The sequence below is a fragment of the Gigantopelta aegis genome, chromosome 14 (assembly GCF_016097555.1).
Source record: "Gigantopelta aegis isolate Gae_Host chromosome 14, Gae_host_genome, whole genome shotgun sequence".
Lineage (NCBI taxonomy): Eukaryota > Metazoa > Mollusca > Gastropoda > Neomphalida > Peltospiridae > Gigantopelta > Gigantopelta aegis.
Genome location: NC_054712.1, coordinates 48,539,318 through 48,564,825, shown reverse-complemented (window position 1 = coordinate 48,564,825; position 25,508 = coordinate 48,539,318). Strand labels below are relative to the sequence as shown.

The 25,508-nt window shown below is 36.1% G+C and overlaps 3 protein-coding genes across 5 annotated transcripts in view; 2 read left to right on the top strand and 1 right to left on the bottom strand.

The window, feature by feature from the left end:
- Positions 1 to 6,427, top strand: part of LOC121388494 (pre-mRNA-splicing factor ATP-dependent RNA helicase PRP16-like) — a 70,720-nt gene extending 64,293 nt beyond the window's left edge. Inside the window, exons 24-26 of the mRNA XM_041519849.1 lie at positions 1,635 to 1,730; positions 4,253 to 4,371; positions 4,890 to 6,427. Of these exons, the coding sequence (XP_041375783.1) occupies positions 1,635 to 1,730; positions 4,253 to 4,371; positions 4,890 to 4,974 (300 nt within the window). The 3' untranslated portion in view covers positions 4,975 to 6,427. The remainder of the gene's footprint in view (positions 1 to 1,634; positions 1,731 to 4,252; positions 4,372 to 4,889) is intronic.
- A 1,375-nt stretch (positions 6,428 to 7,802) lies between these two features.
- On the bottom strand, positions 7,803 to 14,572 carry LOC121389394 (origin recognition complex subunit 6-like). Its single transcript, XM_041520997.1, has 7 exons — positions 14,363 to 14,572; positions 12,552 to 12,690; positions 11,648 to 11,811; positions 10,840 to 10,917; positions 10,266 to 10,378; positions 9,456 to 9,521; positions 7,803 to 8,188 (listed from the first exon to the last, which is right to left on the bottom strand). Exons 1-7 carry the CDS (start codon positions 14,443 to 14,445, stop codon positions 8,070 to 8,072), a joined length of 762 nt encoding a protein of 253 aa, XP_041376931.1. The 5' UTR covers positions 14,446 to 14,572; the 3' UTR covers positions 7,803 to 8,069.
- A 192-nt stretch (positions 14,573 to 14,764) lies between these two features.
- LOC121388320 (vacuolar protein sorting-associated protein 35-like) overlaps positions 14,765 to 25,508 on the top strand; it is a 22,289-nt gene continuing 11,545 nt past the window's right edge. The window contains exons 1-7 of one of the 3 annotated variants that reach the window (XM_041519612.1): positions 14,765 to 14,926; positions 17,139 to 17,240; positions 19,895 to 19,991; positions 22,000 to 22,123; positions 22,905 to 23,087; positions 24,330 to 24,549; positions 25,151 to 25,234. In XM_041519612.1, the coding sequence (XP_041375546.1) occupies positions 14,807 to 14,926; positions 17,139 to 17,240; positions 19,895 to 19,991; positions 22,000 to 22,123; positions 22,905 to 23,087; positions 24,330 to 24,549; positions 25,151 to 25,234 (930 nt within the window). In that variant the 5' untranslated portion in view covers positions 14,765 to 14,806. Of the gene's footprint in view, positions 14,927 to 15,614; positions 15,656 to 17,138; positions 17,241 to 17,395; positions 17,418 to 19,894; positions 19,992 to 21,999; positions 22,124 to 22,904; positions 23,088 to 24,329; positions 24,550 to 25,150; positions 25,235 to 25,508 lie in introns of those variants that run through there. The other 2 variants (XM_041519613.1, XM_041519614.1) reach the window with 2 other exon arrangements.

The following is a 25,508-nucleotide window of genomic DNA, read 5'->3' as shown; positions in this document are numbered from 1 at the left end:
AGCTGTAGGCCCTACTTCTTTCTCCTCAATATTTATTAAACAAAACACTGTTGCCACTTAAATTTTGAACATGTGTGTTATACAAATTTATTACCCATACGGTTAAAAATATCTTGGTACATATCAAAGTGATACGTTCCACTAGAACGCTAAGTGGGACGTAACACTTCGACGTCACATAATGACATCATCGATTGGCACACTACAACCTTACAGGAACGTCAACCAAATGAGTTGAGCGATATAAAGTAAGATCAATTATGGGTAATAAATAGGATATTAAACTCACTACCATTTCGTATCATGTTTATGTGCCTTGTGAAATCATTTTCATTGTCACTTGCTGAAGCTCGTGACAATTGAAAATAATTTCACTCGGAACATAAACGTGATAAGAAATGGAAGCTCGTTTAATATCCTATAAATAAGATATTCAAGTAACAAAGTAATTAGGACAGTGTTATGAAGGATTTTATAGTGGTAATATTCAGGTGTGGATCCAGGGGTTTGTCAAAGGGGGATGTGTCGGACATGGTAAGAGATGTCTGTACAGGCTTTTTGATACTGGAATAAAAAAGGGGTGCACACACACACCCCTGGATCTGCACCTGATAGTGGGAATTGTAAACTTTATAGCTGTGTTGCAACATATTTTGTGTTATCCCAGGGCTTGTCGAATTTTTATAAAATCCACTAGCCATGGGATCAGTGATTAAAAAACTTTACTAGCCACAATTAAAAATTCACTAGCCTTACTTTACTTTAAAGTAATACAATTTTACTAAATAATAGTACCGTAATAATCAGATATGTCACCTAAAGAGGGAGATATTGGGGATTGGGTGGGGGGCAGGATATTCAAATTTAGAAAATGGACTTAACTGCAACATTTGAGTCTTATTTCTCTTTTTTTTCACTAGCCGTCGGGCATGGTAAAATTAGTTATTTACTAGGCCAACATTGAATATCACTAGCCATGGGAGTGGGGCTATCATAATCTAGCAGCTCTGGTTAACCTGTACACAGTTTACCACACACTGTACTTATTTCACTCCTTGAGGTAACCTAGGCCAGCACTGAGTCATTGTAATGTTCCATATACATTGTATTAGTATAAATAGGCTAGCAGATTCGTCATGACTGAGACAAATACTGATTAACTAGATGATGTTGATAGTTTACGTATTAAAAAACATGAGTACAGAATTCTATTTATCATATAATATCTTACATTTTCAGTGTAATCAAAGTATGTGATATTTTTTAGATCACATACTATAAGAATTTGATAACTTTGCAAATTAGATGTAAATTTATCCTATAACACTTCTAAAATAACATTTAATGGTCTAAATTAGTAAATCTCAGTTCTAAAGTCGCCTCTATCCATAATATAATGTCATCGCAATTAGAACAAATATAGTTTGACTTCAAGTACTTTAACAAATGCAATAGACTAGAATAGACTAAGTCTTATGAAAATGTTACGCTTAGGTATACAGGTTTTGTTGGCTTGTAAACAAATAACTCATTGATATCCAAAAAGAAGATTAATAGGGTTACTAAAGCAAACTGTCAGATGAGTTTATGACGTGGATATTATGGATAAGTTCACTTATATTCTTTGTTTACAGGAGTACATGCAGTGTGTGACAGCCGTTGATGGCCAGTGGTTAGCAGAGCTGGGACCGATGTTTTACAGCATCAAGGATGCTTCCAAGTCACGTGGGGTACGCACATTCTACAATCTTAATTTACCGGAATGTTGCTTTTTATATTTTCATCAGACACTATCACCAGGCATGTGTTCAAGTTGGAATCTTCGCACCCACCCACACCCACCCCCCGCTCAAAAAAAGTTCTTCTTTTTTTCAATACATTGTCTCGACCCCTCTATAAACTCACAACAGTCTAGACTGCACCCCTGCTAAACTTCCTGTCTACGTGCCTGATCACAGTAACCGAACTACCGGTACGTGATTGTGAGAGTTTATTGAGCAGGCTTATTGAGAATGAGTGGATTAGCTGCTGATGAGTTCCAGATTGTAGACTTTGTTCTCATTGATGGCTGTTTTCGGAAGTTTGTTTTAGTTTTAGTTACCCACCTCTATTGTCAGTTGTAGTCTTATTTTACGATCTGCTATTTACTAAAGAGTAAGAGAAGGGTTATATGCGGTACATGTACAAGAGGGGTTATGTTTACTGAGGGGGCGGGAGATAGCCCAGTGGTAAAAGTTGTACTAAACCAAATAATTTCCGGCTGGGTCAAAGTTCAAAGTGCATCGAACTTTTGATAGAGAGTAGTTAACTCCACAAGTCCTGTGATTGGTGATAAATGTCAGTGTGTTGGTTGTAAAAACAATTACATGTAGTTTCATCTGGGCTACAAAATGTATGCAGTTTTATTTCATCTAGTACCACTGTGTCAAGTAGCCTTGTGCTTGAAACATGTATGGGGTGCCTGTAAAAAAAAAAGTACTCAAATTTTGTGCGAAACTAGGAGTGTTGTAAAAACATCTGGTTGTACTGAATATAAGCCATGAAAGGTACCATTTTCTGCAGTTAATACTTTGAGTTGGGGGTTGTAGTACTGATATTTATGGGCCATAGTTTGGTTGATATGTTGCATATAGTGTTTTTGAGCACAAATGTTAACATGGTCACCTATGAGATTTTATTTGGTATTCTGTAGTACAACCTATAGTGCTTGTTTGATGCGGGGTCGGTAACTTGGGCCCATTGGGCTATTTCTTGTTCCAGCCAGTTCACCACGACTGGTATATGCTATTCTGTCTGTGGGATGGTGCATATAAAAGGCCCCTTGCTACTAATGGAATTTTTTTTTAGCAGGTTTCCTCTTTGACTATATTATTATGTCAAAATTACCAAATGTTTGACATCCAATAGCCAATGATTAATAAATCAATGTGCTCTAGTGGTGTCATTAAACAAAACAAACTTTTCAGTCTTCAGAGGAAAACCACATTTTTCTATTAACAGCAAGAGATCTTTTATACACATTTACCCCGACAGGACAGCACATACCACAGCCTTTAATATCCCATTCATTGCACACTGATTGGAATCAGGGTGGGTTGGAGTGGGGGGGGGGGGGGGATTTAGCAAATGTGTCCACCTAGGAGCTTTGATCTGACGACCTAAACACCTCAGTCTCTACTGTCTGAGCTAACTTCCACCCTGTAGCTATTGTCAGTTGTTGACTGTTTTGTGATGTTTGTTTTTTAGTGAAGTAAGAAAGCCTGTTACACAGGGTGATCTGTTACACACGGTAGTTACTGACATGTAAGTGAAGGTTGTAACCACGAGTTGTGTGTTTATGATCCATTACACAGGGTAGTTACCGACGTGTAAGTGAAGGTTTTAACCACGAGTTGTGTGTTTCAGGAGCGATCCGTCACACAGGGTAGTTACTGACGTGTAAGTGAAGGTTGTAACCATGAGTTGTGTGTTTCAGGAGCGATCCGTGACACAGGGTAGTTACTGACGTGTAAGTGAAGGTTGTAACCGTGAGTTGTGTGTTTCAGGAATGATCCGTCACACAGGATAGTTACTGACGTGTAAGTGAAGGTTGTAACCGTGAGTTGTGTGTTTCAGGAATGATCCGTCACACAGGATAGTTACTGACGTGTAAGAGAAGGTTTTAACCACGAGTTGTGTGTTTACGATCCATTACACAGGGTAGTTACTGATGTGTAAGTGAAGGTTGTAACCACGAGCTGTGTGTTTCAGGAGCGAGTTGTGTGTTTACGATCCATTACACAGGGTAGTTACTGATGTGTAAGTGAAGGTTTTAACCACGAGTTGTGTTTCAGGAGCGATCCGTGACACAGGGTAGTTACTGACGTGTAAGTTAAGGTTGTAACCATGAGTTGTGTGTTTCAGGAATGACCGTGACACAGGGTAGTTACTGACGTGTAAGTGAAGGTTGTAACCATGAGTTGTGTGTTTCAGGAGCGATCCGTGACACAGGGTAGTTACTGACGAGTAAGTGAAGGTTGTAACCACAAGTTGTGTGTTTCAGGAATGATCCATGACACAGGGTAGTTACTGACGTGTAAGTGAAGGTTTTAACCACGAGTTGTGTGTTTCAGGAACGATCCGTGACACAGGGTAGTTAATGACGTGTAAGTGAAGGTTGTAACCATGAGTTGTGTGTTTCAGGAATGATCCATGACACAGGGTAGTTACTGACGTGTAAGTGAAGGTTGTAACCACGAGTTGTGTGTTTTAGGAGCGGAAGCAGCAGGCCCAGGATGAGATGGACACGATGGAACACGAGATGAAGCGCGCGGAGGAGCTGATCAAGGCGAGGAAGGAGCAGGAACAGAAGGTCAACGTCTCCGTCCGCAAGTAAGGAAAGAGTTCTTTAAATCACGGTCTTGATGGTCAGTACAAAATCACTGATTTAAATGTCTGTCATTAAGTAGACAGATGAGATGTGCATCTTAAGACCAATCCTTACAGAATCTTAAAACTTTTCATATTACAGGCTGTTTATAAATCTTTATTCTAAACTCAAGGGAAATAACCGTTGTTAATTTTTAAAACATTATATACAGATGCACTATGCAAAAAAGTCTGAAAACCCCCCCAACTATAGTTTATTTCTACATGTTATTTTCAAACTGTTTGGGAATGTACCTTTGTTCATTAATATATTTTAACTGTTGTGTCAAAAATGGTGAGACTTGTAATTTATGAAGGCAGTTGATGATATCTATTGAAAGCAAGAACCCACAAATGTATTATAGGTCTGTTTATATTTTATAGTAGCAAGAATAAGAGGCGCCTGCTTTAAAATAAAGTTGTGTTTCCACGGTGATACAGCAGTGATATGTGTTAACTGTAAACCACTGTCTTATTTTCAGAACAAACATTGCCACCCCGGGGAGATCGGAACCTGGTACCCCAGTGTCAACACCGAGGAGAACTGCGGCTAAGTTTGGATTGTGATTCACCAAGCCGAGTCCAGTCTTTCTCAACAGCCTTTCAAGACTGGGGGAATAATTCACAGAAAATTCTTAAGCAACATCACATCGTCTTTTGCACTGCGAGGTGGCAAAACTGCAACAATTTAATGAATTACGCTCAAAGTATTCACTGCCAGACAACCATGTTTATTCCAAGCCAACTACTACCTCATGTGCAGCTGTTGAGACGTTGGTGGAGACTGTAAAGCAGTCCGGCACATACTACAATTCAAGGGGAGACAACCTATTCGGAACATCACATAAAGGACAATTTTGAATGTGCTGTTCTGGTTGCAATACTGCCATATACCCGTGCTGCTGAGACACCCTTAATCAGGAGGACACGTCTTAGAGACAGCCTCATGTAACAAAACATAACAGACAAGCTTTCTTGTTGTCGACATTTCATCTCATGTATAGACATCTAGGACTGCAGTCTTAAGACGTTTGTTTTGAAGTACACAACTATCAGAACTCTTTTGACCAGTGATTAACTTCGATCATTTAAGATGAAGTACAGAACCATGAAAGAGACCGCAAATTATTTGTGGCGATGTATTCCACATAAACACTAGCCAGTGCAAAGTTGTACTAAAACATCTGGTCTTGCATATAGTTAATATTTTTCACAAAAGGAATTCTAAACTTCATTACCCACACTCAGTAAGAGTGTAATCTAAACAGTATGCAAGACCAATGACCGTTGTATGTAATGAGATGTGATTTTTATCTCATCTGATAAAACCAGTTGGCAGTAGTTCTATGTGACGTATCAGACTCCTCCTGTAGACATTTATCTAAGAACTTTTTTTTGGCTACTAATGTACATATTCAAGAAAGTATGTTTTGTTTTGAGTACACTGATTAATATACCATCAGTTCCTGGATGTCAAACATTTGGTAATTGTGACCGTCTTCGGAGAAAATCTGTTCTTTTTCTATTAGCTGCAAGAGATCTTTTATGTGCACTTTGCCATAAACAGCATATTCCACAGCTTTGATATACCAGTTGTGGAGCACTAATTGGGATGGGAAAAACCCAGTCAGAGAATGATTCACCGAGGGGATTCCTTCCTTCAACCCAAACACCTCAGGCAAGTGCTTTACCAACTGAGCTAAATTTCTCCTTCCCACATACAAGATGCCTGATAACCATATATAAGAAATAAGGACAAAGTATGTTCAGAACCGTACCTGGCCATAAATAACTGGAACAGGAAAAACGCAACCTAGTAATTTTGTGTCTTGTCCAGTCAGATAAAGTGGCGTGTTTGGGAAGCAACTATCCCCACTCTCCATGTTTAATTTCGTAAACTTTTATCTTATACTAAATGGAACATTTACAAAAATTTACAAAAATAAATAAACTGTTACATGGATTGCCTGTACATCAATTTTAATATCCATACTTTATTTAATAAAAGCAATGTCACATATGTCATGTGTTCATAGTTTGTTCAAATCATGGTCGGTTATCTGTTTGATAAAATTTGACATTAATTTTATCTTATAGAGCACAGAAACAGTTTCTGGTATGATTATACAACAAATCATTGTTTTCCAATTGTATAAAACATAAAGCCCGTAAACACAAAAATATGAATGCATCTTGCTATAAAATACTATGTGGAGATCAAAAGAACCATTATAATTATAAATACATATCGTTGTACAAGTAGTATACAAAGGAGTAAATAACAAAAAACATTTCAAATAAACAAGTAAGCAGTCGGTCGTACAAAAAAGAAAAAAGAAAAAAAGGAAATGTTTTATTTAACCACACACTCAATACATTTTATTTACGGTTATATGGTGGCAGACATATGGCTAAGGACCACACAGATATTGAGAGAGGAAACCTGCTGTCGCCACTTCATGGGTACTCTTTTTTTTTTTTTTGATTGGTAGCAAGGGATCTTTTATATGCACCATCCCACAGACGGGGATCGATCCTAGACTGACTGCGCATCAAGCGAACGCTTTACCACTGGGCTACGTCCCGCCCCATACAAATACGGATATAAATATTATTTAACTGAATGCTTTATTATTCAAGTCATAGTCTGTGACTGAAAATATGGATAGACAGATTTTGTTCTTTGCATAAGTTTCAGCTGGCAGGAAACAAGAAATTGTAAACTCCTCATGTTATGCAAAAAGCATCATTAGTTACTTTCGGGGCCATTTTCTACCACTTCATCAGCATTTGTTATTGTTCACATCCAAAAGTTCAAAATGAAAATAATTGGCACATCCAAAGAAATGAAATACACAAATATGATCTGTAGAAAACGGGACCATTTTCTCTTTTCATTCAATCCACCATTTGACACGTGATAAACAGCCACTGAAGGTTCAAACATGCCTGCCTTGGACACGTAGAATTTCCCTGTAGATGTATTCAAGACTGGTTCTCTTTTCATGAATACTTGACCTGACCTCAAACTAATGGCATTCCCCTCCTGGAACATGGACTGATCCAAACATCCCTATAGGATAACTGAAATAACTGAACTTCCTTCTTTCTCCTTCACTCTTAGCTTAAAGGGACATTCTTGAGTTTGCTCCATTGTAAGATGTTTCAGACTCGTAAAATATTTCTATGATTAAACTTACATATTAAATAATATTTTGTTTAGAATATCAGTGTCTGTATATTCAATGTGTTTCTCGTCATATTAATATTTTTAAGAAGCCCAAATTGGATTTTGTCTTTGTAATAATTTTGTACGTACAAAAAAAAAAAAACATTAGGAAATAAAATGAATTTTAACCTAGTACAAATATTAGAACGATCAGAAACACGTTTAATATATAGCCACTAATATTTTATGCAGAAAAATATATCTGATATGTAATTACAATCGTTAAAAAGTCTCTGTTAGTCGATAACATCTTAAAAATTGCAGCAAACTCAGGAATGTCCCTTTAAGGTCAGGTTAAGTTGAAAAATATAGGTATATGGTAAATTCACAAGAGATGTCTATCACATTGAGATAAACAAATTTTAAAACAACTAATAAATGTCATCAAGAAAAAATGTCTTGCTCTTTTCAAAAAAATAATTTTTTTGAGTTGCTATGATTTTGCAGCTTTTGCAAGAATTCTTTTCTTCCATTCAGCATAGTTTTCCTTTGTTTCCTCTTCAGAATCGTTGTCATAGTGACGCTTTCTCGGTTTATCTGCTGGTGATTCAGCTTTACAAAAAGAAATAAGTAGTATGTAGTCGAAACTGGTTAGTATTGCATAAACGGTGACTACTGATAATGGAAGAATCTTCTTATATTATCGATATTTAACATAATTACGAAGCAATGTGAACAAGGAAAAGAAAGAAGAAATGAACTACCCACACCAAAGATACTGAAAATATCTAAAAGAGTAAATATCGGTGAGTAAAATACTATCTCTGTAAACAACAAAATAATCAAATCTGTAATAATTTTTTAGTATAAAACGTAAAACATATTCCATGAAATATATGTATCTCCTATGATCAATTCAAAATATACCATGCTAAATCAGTCCTAATCTTCATTAAGTATTTCCTCTCCTAAACACATTGCAGTTTCTCACAACTTAAAGGGACATTCCTGAGTTTGCTGCAATTTTTAAGATGTTATCGACTAACAGACTTTTTGACGAATGCAATTACATATCCAATATATTTTTCTGCGTAAAATATTAGTGGCTGTATATTAAACATGTTTCTGATTGTTCTAGTATTTGTACTAGGTTAAATTTCATTTTATTTCCTACCAAAGATTTTTTTGTATGTATGAAATTATTTGGAGACAAAATCCAGTTTGGGCTTCTTACAAATATTAAGATGACCATAAACACATTGAATATACAGACACTGATGTTCTAAACAAGAAAATATATTTAATATGTAAGTTTAATCGTAGAAATAATTTTTAGTCGGAAACATCTTACAATGCAGCAAACTCAGGAATGTCCCTTTAAAAAATCAACCTCCACTGATGGCATTGGAACCAGAAACTCTCTGTACAAGAGCCCAGCACTCTACCAGCTAAGCTATTACAGAACCAGTGAGGATTAGTTTTGCAAAAAGCGGGACTATTCACAGATTGAGTTGTGGAAGCAGTCAAGGCGAGTCAGTTAAAGATTACTCAAATAGAATGATTTTTTTACCAGAATTCATCAGTTTTAATCTTCAAAGTAACAACTCTCCTACATCATTAATCTAAAATTATGATGCCATACCTGAAATGACATCACTGCTCAAATCTGTAGATTGGCTAAAACAATTGGTACCATATTATAGCAATGCAGTGAACATTTTGTTTTCAAAATCTTGATTAGCGATATTGTTAGTCAATTAAAAATTGATTAGCAACTACCGTTGAATGTTTTAAAATTGAGTAGCGATCTCTGAAACTTGAAAAGCGAATCGCGACGCGATACTGAACGAAATGTTTCCCTGCAACGATTGGTACATACCATTAAGTTTTTCTTCAACTTCTTCTAGGAAGGTTTTAGTTTTCTTTGTTGTTATCACCTTTTCAGCTGAAAACAAAACCAACAAGAAACCCTAAAATATTTTATTTTATCTAGTCTTCATTATGTTTGCCAGCATTTACTTTATACAAGCAATAATGTTTTCCATATCTTTATTGATTGACATTTTAAAATTATGTAGTAATCCACTGAAACTTGTATAGCAATATGTGATGGAATGCTGATTAATAGCTGCATAACACCCACACAAATTTAATTTTAAAATGGGTTTTAAAAGTTTTCAACACCGCTGTAAATTTTGTTGCCAGCCGACCTTGGAGATATTCATTAAATGAAGGAAGGAAATATTTTATTTAATGATGCACTCAACATATTTTATTTACGGTTATATGGCGTTGGACATATGGTTAAGGATCAGATATCACAAGAGAAAACCAGCTGTCGCCACTTCATGGGCTACTCTTTTTGATTACATGTAGCAGCAAAGGATCTTTTATATGCACCAACCCAGACAGGATAACATATACCAGGGCCTTTGATATACCAGTCGTGGTGTACTGGCTGGAACGAGTAATAGCCAATAGGCCCATCGACGGGGATTGATCCTAGACCGACCGCGTATCAATTGAGTACTTTACCACTGGGCTATGTCTCGCCCCGTCATTAAATGAAGCAGACATGCTATATTTTGGCATCATTTAGTGATCATTCTATGAAAAGCCTATTGCTTAATTTACTATTAATTAATGTATTAAGTTGAAAAGAGTGGCCTCCCAACAAATGAGAACTCACCCAGCAAACTGTCTGCATGTTTTTCCATCTCTGTAAGAAGTCTACTGTACGTGGTCTTCTTAACACAGCACGTCTCCTTCAGTTTGACTCTGTCCACCCTCACCTTCAACTTTCTGGAGGCACAAATGAAAAATTTGGGTGAAAAAATTGGATGTATGGAATTGTTTTCATCAATATCTGTTCAGAATTTTAATCAGGGTTTTGGGTTTTTAAAAAAATATTTATCCTAAGCTTTTGGATGGGTAGGTCGACGGATATTAATAAATGTATGGAAATATACATAGATGGATGGACAAATGAACAGATCAACAATAAATGCTCACTGCAGCTTTCACAGATACAATAATAAATTTGAAGGTTTAAAGGTTCAATACTTTTATAAATTAAAAAAATTCAAGAGGAGGTAACAAAAGTAGATTAACAAACTTTACATCTTTGAAAAGATTAATGAAATCTCACTACTTCGTATTTGGACAAAATGGAGATGTATGGATTATTATTGGGATTATTGTTTAATAATGAAGTTGTAAATAAGTTGACCATATCAATGCCTGAATAAGAAAACTTTACAAACCTGCAGGCGACGTCAAGAGCTGCTACTTGAAACAACGGACTAGAAGTGTCAACAGTGGAACACAGCATCTTTTCGTATCTGTAAAATGTTAACAAAAACTATGGTTAGGACCAGCAGTAAATATAATTACAACTGACACACACAAACGGCGTACAAAACTAATATGGGGATAAATATAACCTATATATTACAGTGTTCAACAAATGTTTTAAGACAGTCACTATCCCTCGGAAAAGCTTTGCCTAGTGCCGTATGTATTATAGTAATACAGTTGATAATTTCCACTATCCCAAACCAAACATTCACTGGCCAGGACCGAGGGCTAGTAGATTTATCGAACCATGTACATAATCATGTTCAACTGGAAGAATTACAATCGCGACTAGCTGTACTTCCAGTTAGACAAAACAGATTAAATAATGATTTTGATATTGTAAGTTAGGACTGATGCCATTCTTCATACATTGAGAGAGTTTCTTATTTCTTTTCATTCATCTACCAGATACTTACAATTACCAGTGCCTAACTGGAAAAATACATACATGTAATTTCATCATTTGCAAATTTGTTTTCTCGAATATGGAACTGTTTCCATTGTAATTTCGACTAAGCAATATTCCAAGCAAGGCTTACCCTGTCCATTTGTTTAAATTAGCCACTTTTTAATATTTTTCAAGGAAACGGTCACATACTATCTATTTGAAAAATGACTAAAACAATTCTTTTCAGTGTGCCCTGAGTTACATTGTAACTAAAGTTACATTCTGTACAGTTATTTTTAAGACTAATTAGGGGAGCCTACTCATACCTTTGAAGTGTTTGCTGTGCTAGTGTAACTGCCTGAGTACACCCGAACTGCACAGCGAGATCTTTTATACTCTTGTTGTCATGGAGTTCCAAGATGGACTCCACTGCTTTCAGTGAGCCAATGTAGACCTTCTTGTTTACACCAGATATTTTTACAGCTTCAGTCTAACAAAATACAACAAACTTTTATTGAAAAAAAAATTTCATTGATATTTGACGTTGACAGTTATGGGGACATTCATAATTTAAAAATATTCACAAGCACACAAATTGTATACTGTACTAGGGATTCGGGGATTAACGATAGTGTACATGCTTTTTAAATGAAAAAAATTTGAACAACAAAAAATATTCCTTGGAAAATTTATATATTTTATGTATGCTTATAGACGAGAGGGTGAATGTTCCCTAATTAAGATAAAACCAAGCAATACAGATCTCTAAAAGAACAGCTTTTGTGTGCACAATATATTGTGATAATTAATTTACTGAAACTTTGGTCGACACTCAAAAATGCACGGTATACAGGGTACCATGGAACATTTTGTTTCATAATTTTAATTTGAGACTACTATTTAGTATTGATCTTTAAAACAAATCATGACCCCTCGATATACACCAAGCATTGGTTGCTAACCAGGCCCTTGGGAATGACATCATGAGTGGGAGGTGGCACAATCTTTAGTGAATGGGGCACACTTTCTTGCGGAGAATGGTTGGGGTGGGGGGGGGGGGGGGGGGGGGGGGGGGTGCACAAGCCAGATTTTTATCTCTATGTACATAGATTAGAGCTAAAAAACATATTACATTTTTATCCACAAGTGGAGGGTTCCTGTGGGTCTGCTAATTAAGTTGCTAGCATATATTGATGCCTGTGTGACAATCAGTTCAATAGTTGAACTCACCCTATCTACAGTTGTTCCACAGGACACAGCTGCCAGTTCTAGACATATGATAGTTTTACTTGATCCATTCAGCTGAAGAGCTTTAAATGATGAACTGCTTGTACGTATGTCTAACAGCTGTGAAAACTCACAAGCTTTTCTGTAAAATATAAGTAAGAAGGTAACATTGAAACGCATAATTATGTATATATGGTGTTGTAGTAACTTAAACTAGTACGCGCCATCAAAAATATCAAATAACCAATCAGGCGTGGATCCAGAGAGGGGGGTCAAGACCCTACCCCCCACCGAGGATTTTTTTTTTCTCACTTATTTTAATGAATGAATAAACAATCTTAAATATTTTTCATTTAATTAGTTGCATATGAACACACACACCCCCCCCCCCCCCCCCGCAAAACATTCTGGATCTGCACCTGCCAATGGATATGTGAAATATTAAATCTAAAACCAGTATGATTGCCACCTGGTATGTCTTCATTGTGTTTCGCGATTTGTTTAACAACACCTCAGCACTTCTTAAACTACAGCTATTTGGTGTCTAACCCATGGTTATTTGAAAAAAAGGGAAACCATGTGCCATGGGGTAATTTAATGCTGTTTCCCCCACAATCACATATTCCTCCATAATGTGATATATTTTCCGGTCGCCACTTAATATAACTCATAGACGACATAGGTTCCCCCCCCCCCCCACGCGTATGAGAAGGGGTTGGCAACTGCCCCCCTAATGCTAGAGCAAATCCTCAAATTCAGACAAAAATTTGATATTAGGGCAAATGTGCTAACCTGAGGCCTTTTTACCATGTATTTCCACCACTGTACCCACAAAAGTACATGTAGTTGCAATCCATGTAAAATGCATTGCAATTCGTTTGCAACCATATACAGATGTTTGGCAGTAATGCCAATATGGGTAGGACTTTCCTTTGGCACTGTCACGTATAAAGAACATTATAAATACTTATCATAGAGTTAGGGTTAGTGACAGTGCCATAGGAAAGTCCTTCCCCAATATGAATTTCTTTTATAATCCCGATTCAGACATATGCAGTTAATTCAGACAAAAACCAGCCTGTCCCTCCCAAAAATGGGAGCCCATATATATCATAATAAAATTAATATGCCTGTATGCCCACCCAATATTGCACCTATTAAATATTCAGCAAGATATCTTTTTATAAGTTCTTTTCAATAAACAGAACAGTATATACCATGACCTGTATCTTCCTCGAAGCACGTGACATGTTGTTACCTATTCACAGACAACCCCTCCCCCTGGGTCCGACTATTTACCCCAAGACTCCATAAATATTTTTAAAAAATGAATTAAAGTGTACTATTTTATAAAATATTTTGTGGAAAATGAAGTAAAAGAATAAATTTTAAGCCTTAATGACAGCCAATCGGTAAGGGAGATAATCAACTACCCCCCAAAGACACGAACCACAATCTAGCTGTGTGTGTATAATCAATTATTAATTAATTTTGTAAAATATTTGTGGAGTCTTGGGGTATATAGTCAGACCGCCTCCCTCCTCCATAATGTGGTATAGACAGACGGCCCCAACCCCCTCCCAATCACACCTGTCAAGTTCCTTTAGCCCCATGTAATACGAATCATAGTTTGGTTTCCTCCTTCCACTCCAGTATAAAATCCTATATAAATGATAACCCACCTCCCCCCCCCCCCCCACACACGAATGTTTGAACATAGGGCCTACATAATTATTGCTGAACGGCCCTAACATTGTTAGTAACAAAGTTCGCTTACGACGCTAATCTAACTCCTTTAGGCTTAGTGTTCGTACTTAATTGTCTTTATATTGTCGATTCCAAGCTGCTGCGCAAAGCGTTTAACGATAGAAACATTGGCACCATTATCTTGACTCATTGTAAACTGTTGTTTTCCCTCGTGTTCGATCAACTACATGTTCATTTCCCGCCAAAACTGCCACGCCCCCTTATCAAAATGTAAAAACTGAAACGGGCCGGTTGGTAAACCCTGAGTCGACGTTTTACGTTTAACTGTTATTTTAATTTGTTTATAATTCTGTTTATAGCTTAAGTCGTATATAACTAGCTAAACAAGTAGGTTTTCAGTTACGTTTCACATATAAAATGACCAAATTGAAAAATGCAACTCTGTTTGCTCTAAATGACGTCAAACATTCTTATTACGTCAAATACCAGAACGTGCACGGCAGTGTAGCGACAGGAAGTGCACAAAGCAGCGACAATCGCATGAAAGTAAAATGCCTGAGCCAGAGAAAGACTTGTATAATATTTTTTGTTATGAAACTTCAAGGACGTTTGCAGTATATTCGCCTTTTAAGGCCCGAACTGGAGTACAAAATGTTTTGAAATCGATAAAAGTAATACATCGATACTGTCGTGACCTTCACATTGTCAATGTCATGAACATTGATTTTTCGTTGTTTTTTGTTGTTTTTTGTTGGTTTTTTTAAAGTGTTAATGTTTTATTATTATTTAAAATAAATGTTTAGATGTATAGGTTTAAATAAGCTTTCTGGACCAGCAGTGTAAAAGTCCGAACCACATTGTTAAAAACGACATCACACCGAAATCTGATTGACGTCAGCTAGGCCTATAGTTATGCAGCTGATTTCCATCAGATTGGCTCCACCGAAAAATACAAAGATGGCTACCAGCAATGCAGATCAAAAGAGGATAAGCGATCAGAACGATAGGAGACTGTTAAAAAAGCCTATTATAGATTTATTTACTGCTGATAAAAATAAAACATTTTTGTTATTTGCAAAACAGTTTTTCATTTCAGCCAAACTGGAATTATTGAAAGAAAAAACTAAATCAAATCAACTGAATTATTAAACAAAATAAAAATAGTATCACTACTCCCACAAAAACACCCACAACCCCCCCCCCCCCCCCCCCCCCCCCCTCACCAAAACAAAGAAAAAACCATCCAACAACAACAAAAAACCACACGGAACCTAATGTTGGCTGACACGGACTGCTACGAGAGTAATTTTTTTTGTCGTGTGGTCCTTATTTTAACGCAGGTGCCTTGTCCGTGTTTACTCGTTTACAAAAACGGAAGTAGGTCACATGACTTGAAGATGGTGGGTGGTTATGTCAATTTTTTGGAGTTTCAGATATATTTTCTTTATGATTGTTTATTACCATATATACATGAATAAAATAATTACTTAAATAATGTGCCACCAGACTGTAATATAAATAACAACGAACTGATCAATATAAATGCTTGTTTTGTATTTAATTGTAACATGTTTTCGCAGTCTGTCATTTCTTTTTTCCTAGTTTTTAGGAAAGGTACTTTTTTGTTCCCGTACCGGGAAGACGGGTGTGGTGTATGAAATGCTAGCAAGACTTCTAACAAAACCCCTCCTCAACACTGCTTATATTTTACAAAAAATATATTGTATTGTTTGAGATTATAGCCAATTTTATTGATTAAATTGAGTGTCTTAAGTGGAAACACCACTAAAGCACATTGATTGATCATCGGCTAATGGATGTCAAACATTTGATAATTGTGTGACGTAGTTATCTGAGAAACGTTGTTACATTTTTCCTAATGCAGCAAGAGTTCTTTTATATTAACTTTTCCACAGACAGGAAAGCACATACCACAGCCGTTGATCAGTTGTGGTGCATTGGTTGGAAAAAACAATACCCAATCAGTTGAATGGATCCACAGAGGTGGTTTGATCCTGCAATGCAAGCACCTCAAGCAAGCACTTAACCGACTGAGACAAATCCTGCCCATGAAACACTGTTCTGTTTATAAATATATTGATAATAGGGCTTGAGAACATCTCAATCAGCGGAGTCATTCAAAGAAAAGTTTTCCGTTCTATTTTTTTGGTTCATAACCCAGTGAACCTAAAAGAAGTAACCTAAAATCCTTATAATTAAATTAATAATATATTTATTAATAAAAACACAAACAAGATCAAATTTTATTTTGAATTATTATTATTATTTTGTTCTTGAGCAGTAACTCTCCATAATGTTTACCCGCTGTACCCTCTGGCAGAAACCCAAACCTGCCAGAGGGTACAGCGGGTAAAATTATGTACTCAAAAATTTTTGAAATTAATAGACATATTTTTATAATTTTTCAAAAGAGTATAAATAGAGATCTGCTGTTTAAAATTTATCAAAGTACCAATAACTACCTAGTAAGGGCAATTATGATCTGTTTGTCTTTAATACATACTCTCAAATTATTTTCTGTCTGAAAGCCTGACAAAAAGTAACGTCATCATTTGTGATGTTCCCTGATCATGTATATCATTTTTACGTTCATCGAAGAATGAACAAACTCGTGTTGCTATGGCTTGACTAATGGGATGCCTTTAAACTGTAATGAATATAATGAAAATTTAATTATTGAGTGATGTCATCCTTTAATCACAAATGTTTGTTAAACAGGAATGGAGTAGATTACCTGTGGATATTTATACACTTTATTTTAACTTACCTGTAAATATATTCATGGCTTCATGTTAATCACAGTAGTGTAAGTTGGTGTAACACATATATTTGAATTAACTACAGTTGTCATTCTCATTTTAGCCGTCGACACCCCAACTTTCACCACAGGAGGAACAGGAGAAGCTTCTGGAGGAAGCTGTCAACATTGTGAAGAATCAAGCCTTCCAGATGATAAGATGTCTGGTTTGTGATTTTGTCTTTATCTCTTTGTTTATTGCACTTCATAAGTTCATCAGTCAAAAGTTCATCAATCAAGCCTTACAGATAATAAAATATCTGGTTTGTGATTTTGACTTCGTCTCTTTGTTTATTACACTTCATAAGTTGATCAGTCAAGCCTTCCAGATGATAAGATGTCTGGTTTATGATTTAGATTTACTTGCACTACAGTTGAGATAAGCCCGGCCCAGATACGGTGCTTGACTGACCTAAAAGAATAATCCTCACTAACTTGTTTTCTTATATCTTTTATTTCTTTGGTAACATGTCACTATGTGATACAAACAAAATTGTAGTAAAAGTATTGTGTTTAAAATACCTACAACAGGGCTCCAAATAGGAACCAAAATATGGCTGCTGTTATTTTTTTTAAAAATACCAGGACAAACAAAATATTTCCCCCTAAGAAAATAAATATGGCTTGCTGGAAATAACACAGCACAGGTTGAAGAGAGGATTTGGGATAGTGTGTGGAGAATAGGGACCTCTGAGATGTATTGAATTAAAATATAGCTCAATCAGAATCACAAGCTTGACAGCAATTGAGATTAATGGAATCTATCACTGTTGTAAGGTATAGGTAAGGCAATTCCAACCCTCGGGACAAACTGTTTTGTGAGGGCCGAGGTTTACCGAGACCCTTACAAAAACATTTTGTCGCGAGGGTTGAAATTGCCTTATCTATACCTCACATTGGTGATTGATTCTTTTTCTTGCCCATTTAGTTACAGTAATAAAACATTAATTTTGTAAGCTACGTACGGTTTGTTTATTGTTAAACAATTCGTAAACATTTCACCTACAAACAATGAAACTCATGTAATCATACGCTGAAAAATATAGTCCAACTTATGCAACAAATTAAAAATGCAACAACTTAAAGGGACATTCCTGAGTTTGCTGCAATTTTTAAGATGTTATCGACTAACAGAGACGTTTTAACGATTGTAATTACATATCAAATATATTTTTATGCATAAAATATTGGTGGCTCTATATTTTCACTAGGTTAAATTTCATTTTATTGCCTAAAATATTATTTTTTCGTACGTACGAAATTATTTTAAGACAGAATCCAGTTTGGTCTTCTTACAAATATTAAGACGACCAGAAACACATTGAATGTACAGACACTGATATTCTAAACAAGAAAATATATTTAATATGTAACTTTAATCATAGAAATATTTTATTAGTCAGAAACATCTTACAATGCAACAAACTCAGAAATGTCCCTTTAACAATAAATATAAAGTTGAAAATATTAATTTGTTTAAATATTTTTAAAACAATGATACAACGTGAAATGGCAAACAGAATTTTGAAAACCATGAGTTGTGATGTCAGTCGTAAAACATGAGTTATGATGTCACGCATATGTAGAAATCGTCTAGCCCTCGAGTCAGACAGAATTTTCTAGCGCCGTGCAAAAGCTGGATAACCCTGTCCAGTGGGCAAGAAATAATCGTACATACATCTGTCTCTTGACAAATTGTCTGCAATTTTATTTCACCTGCTAGGCCAGGTGTTTTTTTTAGCCTTAATTGCTATCAATGCTAACTGTTAAACAGTAACACCGAGTTGTAACAAAACTATTGTTTTTGTAAGATTGCCCAACCATATTTCCGTTTATTCCTATATTGACATTTAGACAGTTTTTATATTAATTATTTATACTTTAAACATTACATGTGTATGACATTTTGCCCTACTCCTTTTATATCTTGTGTGTTGATTGACCATCATAAAGGTAAGATATTAATGCTTATTGTTTTTATATCTTGCATGTTGACTGATCATCAGTAAGGTGAGATATTATTACTTTTAGTTTTTTTATACCTTGCGTGTTGATTGATTATCAATACGGTAAGATATTAATGCTTATTGTTTTTATATCTTGCCTGTTGACTCAATCTAATTAAAATTAGCTCCACTATTACATGTGGATCTAACAGCAGCCCATTGGAGCTCATGTCCAGTTGACCTTTCATTCGACCAATCAAAACCTTACTTGCAAAATCATGTCAGTGATTTGAAAAAAATATTGATAACATTCGGGATTATGTTGAGGGTATATGAAATGATTTGGTTGAATTATGAAGTATGCAGGAACTTAATTGCAATATAAAAATTTATATAAAATTAGTTTCAAGACGGAAAAAAAACCTGTGATGGTATAGCCATAAAATCTGTTTATACCAGAGTTTATTACTGCACTTTCCCCCATGTTTTTTCAATGTTGAAATAGACCAACAGGTTTGCCTATTGCATGAATAGTCTCGCCTGATATTTTTAGAATTTGTATGCTCCCGAATAATGCTATAAAAGGCGAAGTGTAATTGGTCGATATTTAAATTGTTATTTATGGATGAAATGTCACCTGGACATGGGAGACCACGTAATACTGTAAGATCTATTGGTAGACCCATTAGAGCTAATTTTAATCAGATTGCATGTTGACTGATCATCATAAAGGTAAGATATTAATGCTTATTGTTTTTATATCTTGCATGTTGACTGATCATCAATAAGGTGAGATATTATTACTTTTGGTTTTTTATACCTTGCGCGTTGATTGATCATTGTAAAGGTGAGATATTATTGCTTGTTGTTTGCAGGACAAAGGCAAACTGATGGATGGTCTGAAGCATGCCTCCTCGATGCTCGGAGAACTGCGAACCTCCATGCTGTCTCCGAAAAGTTACTACGAGTGCTGTATCCTTTCTGGTTTATAGTCAGTATTATGTAGTATGAAATGTTTGATTCCTAACTGTGTATACTTTGATTCATAATGATGTTACGTTTTATTATTTTTTATTCCAATCTATATTCTTTCACTTGTATGTCAAAGGCTGTGGTATGTGATGTCCTGTTAGACAGTGCATACACATAAGAGGAGTCTTTTAAGAAAGAAAGAAATGTTTTATTTAACAACGCACTCAACACATTTTAATTACGGTTATATGGTGTCAGACATATGGTTAATGACCACACAGATATATAGAGAGGGGAAACCCGCTGTCGCCACTTCATGTGCTACTCTTTCCGATTAGGAGCAAGGGATCTTTTATATGCACCATCCCACAGACAGGATAGCACATACCATGGCCTTTGATAGACCGGTCGTGGTGCACCGACTGTGATGAGAAATAACCCAATGGGCCCACCAACGGGGATTGATCCCAGACCGACTGCGCATTGAGCGAGCGCTGTACCACTGAGCTACGTCCCGCCCCGAGTCTTTTAAGTGTAAATACTGTAAATCATGAAATTAATGCGAGCAAGTAATTAATGCGAAAAATGCGGCGAACACATCGACGCAATAATAACTTGACACATTTTGTTTAGTCTCATTCCCAATACAAAAAATGTGCAGGATTTTACTATAATACTTCTAAATAAAATAAAACTTTTATAATATAAAGATGATACAAAAACAATTTTTGTTAAATGTCGTTTTGTGAATACTTCAAGAATCTTTCTTTCATTTCGATGTTGCCATTCTATTTTCACTTTCCTGGAATATCACAGCGGTTATATAATACAGTGATGTTCCAAATGTTTTGTTTTTAAAAAGTTCATTTTGCGATGTGAGTATTTTTCAAATTTTCTTACACTTCTGGATTACTGTATACATTTAAACTGTTTTGAACATTTGTAAAATTATCATCAACAAATTTTATTACTAAATATATTCCTTTAAAAATGAAACAGAAAATTATATAACCGCAACCAACAATCCGTGCATATTCTTCAAACCATTTGGCTCGACTCTATACATGGCATTTTAAGTTAGACTGGTCGCAAATTGTCACTGTGGCAATATATCGCATTTGTTAACGTCTATTCCTGTGCTGCGCATCAAGTGTATAAAATCAGTCTAAAACATTTGTTAGAATAATACGTCTGCGTTCGCGTGAAATATTGTGCCCTGCAATAGCGACCCGTTTACCTTTTATTCCTACTGGTGGATTAATTAGAAGCAATCACCACACAAAAGTGCGAGGCATACCCTTAACAATAAGGTGTAGTTATACTAATTACACTACTTTAAGTAATTAGGGCATCCTGGTCGACCCACCATGCGATTAGCTTCAGATTATGTAGTAGCTGTCAAAACAACTACTGACTTCTTTTAACATGAAAGATGAAGCCCAAACAATATAATAAGAACACAACTGTGGTTTTTATGTGATGTGGATTTTGCCCGACGCATTAATAAAAATACGCATTTTTGTTCACTCATGTACGGACGCAATAATATCATGACGCATTAATTTCATGATTTACAGTAATCTAATACTACTTAATTTATATAAGCCTTCTATAGTTTTTGTTTAATGTTCTATTGTATTGTGTTGTATTGATTAAAAAGCAATTGGTATTTATTTTGTTAATTGTACATGTTTCGAACAGTTCAGGGGTGTTTTTTTGTGGGGGGGTGTGTGTAAATGTGGGCAGGATTGAGCTCAATAGTAGATGCTTGCTCGGGGTGGAATGGGTTTCAGGATCGACCACCCTTGATGGGAATTTGTTTTCCTATCCCAACTAGTGATAACCATTCTGTCTATGGTAAAACACCTATAGTCTGTGGTCTAGTGTTGAAATGTTACATATATGCTAAGGTGTTACTAGTATTCAACAAATATTCCTTTCCTTTCCATTTTAAGTTGGCTTAGTATAAATACAAAAGCACTGTTGAGTTTTCCTTGATGAAATCCAGACATGGCTATATCTGACGAACTCCGACACTTGGAGATGTACCTGTGTGACGAGTTTCAGAAAGGTCGGAAAGTGGCTGACCTTTATGAATTGGTGCAGTATGCAGGAAATATTGTCCCCAGATTGTAAGTACATATCTTTGACGTGAGATACTTGTAGTTTTAGCCTTTCGTCTACTATATTAGTACATTAAAGGTAAATAAATCCTAAAAATTTCAATTCCTGTGTGGTATTTTCATGTTTGTGTCCAGTTAACATTCAGCCATGATGTCCTGGGCACACATTTATTTCGACAGTTTGTCCAGGAGAGAGATTAATGGTTTGTGAAGAAGATGTCTATTTAATGGCTTTACATCTTGCCGTTAAACTGTTAATCATTCTGGGTTGGAACTGGTACTGAACTATGAAACCAGTCCTATTACACTTTTTAAATATTATTATTGATTTCAGTTTTAAATTAGATACTTTTGGTAATAACGTTTTAAAATTTAAGATAGGGATGATTTAGATTGTTATTGAAACTACCTTAATTAGATTATTTATTTGCATTCTGCAACCTGACCTGTCAACCTTGCATGTAGTTCAGAGGTTAGGTTAAAGTATTCATCAGGGGTGGGAATTCTCCTTGGATCAGCTGTTTTCCTCTCATGGAACATTGCGTTTCTTCGCATTTTAATCGTCCTTTCCAACAAAATGTGTCAGATGGCACAGATGTTAACCTAGGATTTCAAGAATTTCCGGGACCCCTCTAGATTTCCTCTTTTTTACAGTTCACCAATTCCCACCCCTGATTCATGAAATGAAAAAACCCAATTGTGATCAGTCTAAACTAGGACACAAGAATTTTAGATGAGTTATTGTTTATAATTACTAACCACAATAAAACCCATCATGTTAATACTTCAGGTATCTGCTGATCACGGTTGGGGTTGTGTACATCAAGTCTAACGAGCTGTCTCGTAAAGACATCCTGAAGGATCTCGTCGAGATGTGTCGTGGAGTCCAGCACCCACTGCGCGGTCTCTTCCTCCGCAACTATCTGCTACAGTGTACCAAGAACGTCCTGCCCGATGCGGAGGAAGAAGCCAGGTGTGTAGTTCATTAGTCGCCCTCAAGCAACAAGTTTTTGGGGTTTTTTACATCTGTTTTGACAAGATATGCTTTTGATTCCATCTGAACAAGGGAGAAACTATTTTCTTCTTTTTTTGTTATCTGTATCTTTATCTACTTGGTGGCGTCGTGGTTAGGCCATCGGTCTACAGGCTGGTAGGTACTGGGTTCGGATCCCAGTCGAGGCATGGGATTTTTAATCCAGATACCGACTCCAAACCCTGAGTGAGTGCTCCACAAGGCTCAATGGGTAGGTGTAAACCACTTGCACCGACCAGTGATCCATAACTGGTTCAACAAAGGCCATGGTTTGTGCTATTCTGCCTTTGGGAAGGGCAAATAAAAGATCCCTTGCTGCTAATCGGAAAGAGTAGCCCATGTAGTGGCGACAGCGGGTTTCCTCTCAAAATCTGTGTGGTCCTTAACCATATGTCTGACGCCATATAACCATAAATAAAATGTGTTGAGTGTGTCATTAAATAAAACATTTCTTTCTTTATCTAATCAAGGCAGAGACGTGATCCCTGATTAAAAATACAAGCTAGAATAATATAAGGAAAAAAAAGAAGAAAAGAAGTGAAAATTACATGTATATGGTCATTATTAAGCATATCAGATCAAATTCAGTATATTTGTGAAATTTGTGACACCTAACAAGCTGAAAAATCACATCCCTGTTAAAGGCAAAGCTATTGTTTGTATTTCGATTCTTCTTATATATCTGTCCCAGTAAAGCAGAAGCTATAATTTAATTTTGTGTTTTCCACCTCTGCAACATGTACCAAAAAAGAGAAGCTATTTGTGTTAGTAAAACAAAATTCAGTAGTATGTTCATTTGCCCACAGAGTAAACACGATTTATTGTACAGGACTCCACATCCGTCCCACCATCATGGGAGCTATCCTTTCATGTGGACAACTAAGCTTTTGCCTGTCTGTTGGTGCTCTGTGGTTCACACAACCACTGTGTGTTTATGCTATTTGATCTGCGCATGATGTCATACAGGTTTAAATACAAAGCTTATGTGAGCCATTCTGATAATGTAGTACATGTATTTGGATTAGCTCAGAAATGTATAAGCATTTCTTTTTCAGAGTATCTTAAGCTCCCATTGACTAAAGTGATTAAATCATAATTGCTTAATATATAGATGTTGGCCAATACCAGTGTTGAATAATGCATTTTCTCTCAGTTTTGTAAATGTTTTTCTTTGGTCTGTAGTTCTGGTGAGTGTGAGTCCGGCACCGTACACGATTCTATCGACTTCATCCTCCTCAACTTCTCGGAGATGAACAAACTGTGGGTGCGCATGCAGCACCAGGGTCACTCCCGCGACCGAGAGAGACGCGAGCAGGAGCGGCGAGAACTGCGCATCCTCGTTGGCACGAACCTCGTGCGACTCAGTCAGCTCGAGTGCATCGACATGGACAAATACAAAAAGGTTAGTGTTCGGCCCAAGACACTCCGAACATGGACAAATATAAAAAGGTTGGTGTTAGGCCCAAGACACACCGAACATGGACAAATACAAAAAGGTTAGTGTTCGGCCCAAGACACACCGAACATGGACACATATAAAAAGGTTAGTGTTAGCTCAGTGTCGTTTGGCGGCATGTCTATAGTCTAAAGGCCCATTACTTTGAAAATCCCAGCTCAAACATTTAGCCTTCAGTTAAACTGGGTTGCAATCACGGTACACCGTACACAAACAGGACATAGCAAGTGGATAATTGTTGTGAAATTACATATCTTTGTGATGTTTTGTAGTAACAGACATTTGGAAAAGTAGAATGTCTCTACATTACTTTCATTACGTACAACTTTATAATAACATAAAAAATATATAAATTATTCAGGAATTATTAGTACTTTTAAGATAAAATTTGGTGGCTTCCTAGCAAACATATATAATTATTATGGATTTGGTTGGGGTTGAGGTTTTTTTGAGGGAGTGGGCAGAGTTTTGCAACAAATTATCTCTATTGTTACAGTTTCAAAGTGAGAAAAAACTAAATAATATGTTTTGCTTTTTCTTATTGTAGCTTGTTTTGCCCAATATTCTGGAGCAGACTGTTAACTGCAGAGACCCAATAGCACAGGAGTATTTAATGGAGTGTATTATTCAGGTAATTATATAATTATCATCATAATATTGGCAGTTTTAAACTGGGAATCTTCATATCTTTCATGATTTGTTTTCTTCTCTCTCACAGCAGGTTTTACTTCATAAATAAATGATTTCGAAGTCCTTTATTTTACATAAATAAAAATGAAGTATTAGATGAATCTGAAGGACATGGTCTTTAAAAGAATATATTACTGATTTCTTTACCTGAAATTAATTTCTGTGTTTTTTCTCCATTTCATAGGAGGTTTTTTTTAATTCACATTTTCCATCCA

Bases quoted from the DNA above. Each gene is read 5' to 3' on its own strand.
- LOC121389394 (XM_041520997.1), bottom strand. From the start codon at position 14,445: ATGAGTCAAGATAATGGTGCCAATGTTTCTATCGTTAAACGCTTTGCG. The intron at 12,691-14,362 runs GTACGAACACTA...TATATTTTACAG, and splicing joins GACAATATAAAGACAATTAA to AAAAGCTTGTGAGTTTTCAC. The intron at 11,812-12,551 runs GTGAGTTCAACT...GTATTTTGTTAG, and splicing joins GTGGAACAACTGTAGATAGG to ACTGAAGCTGTAAAAATATC.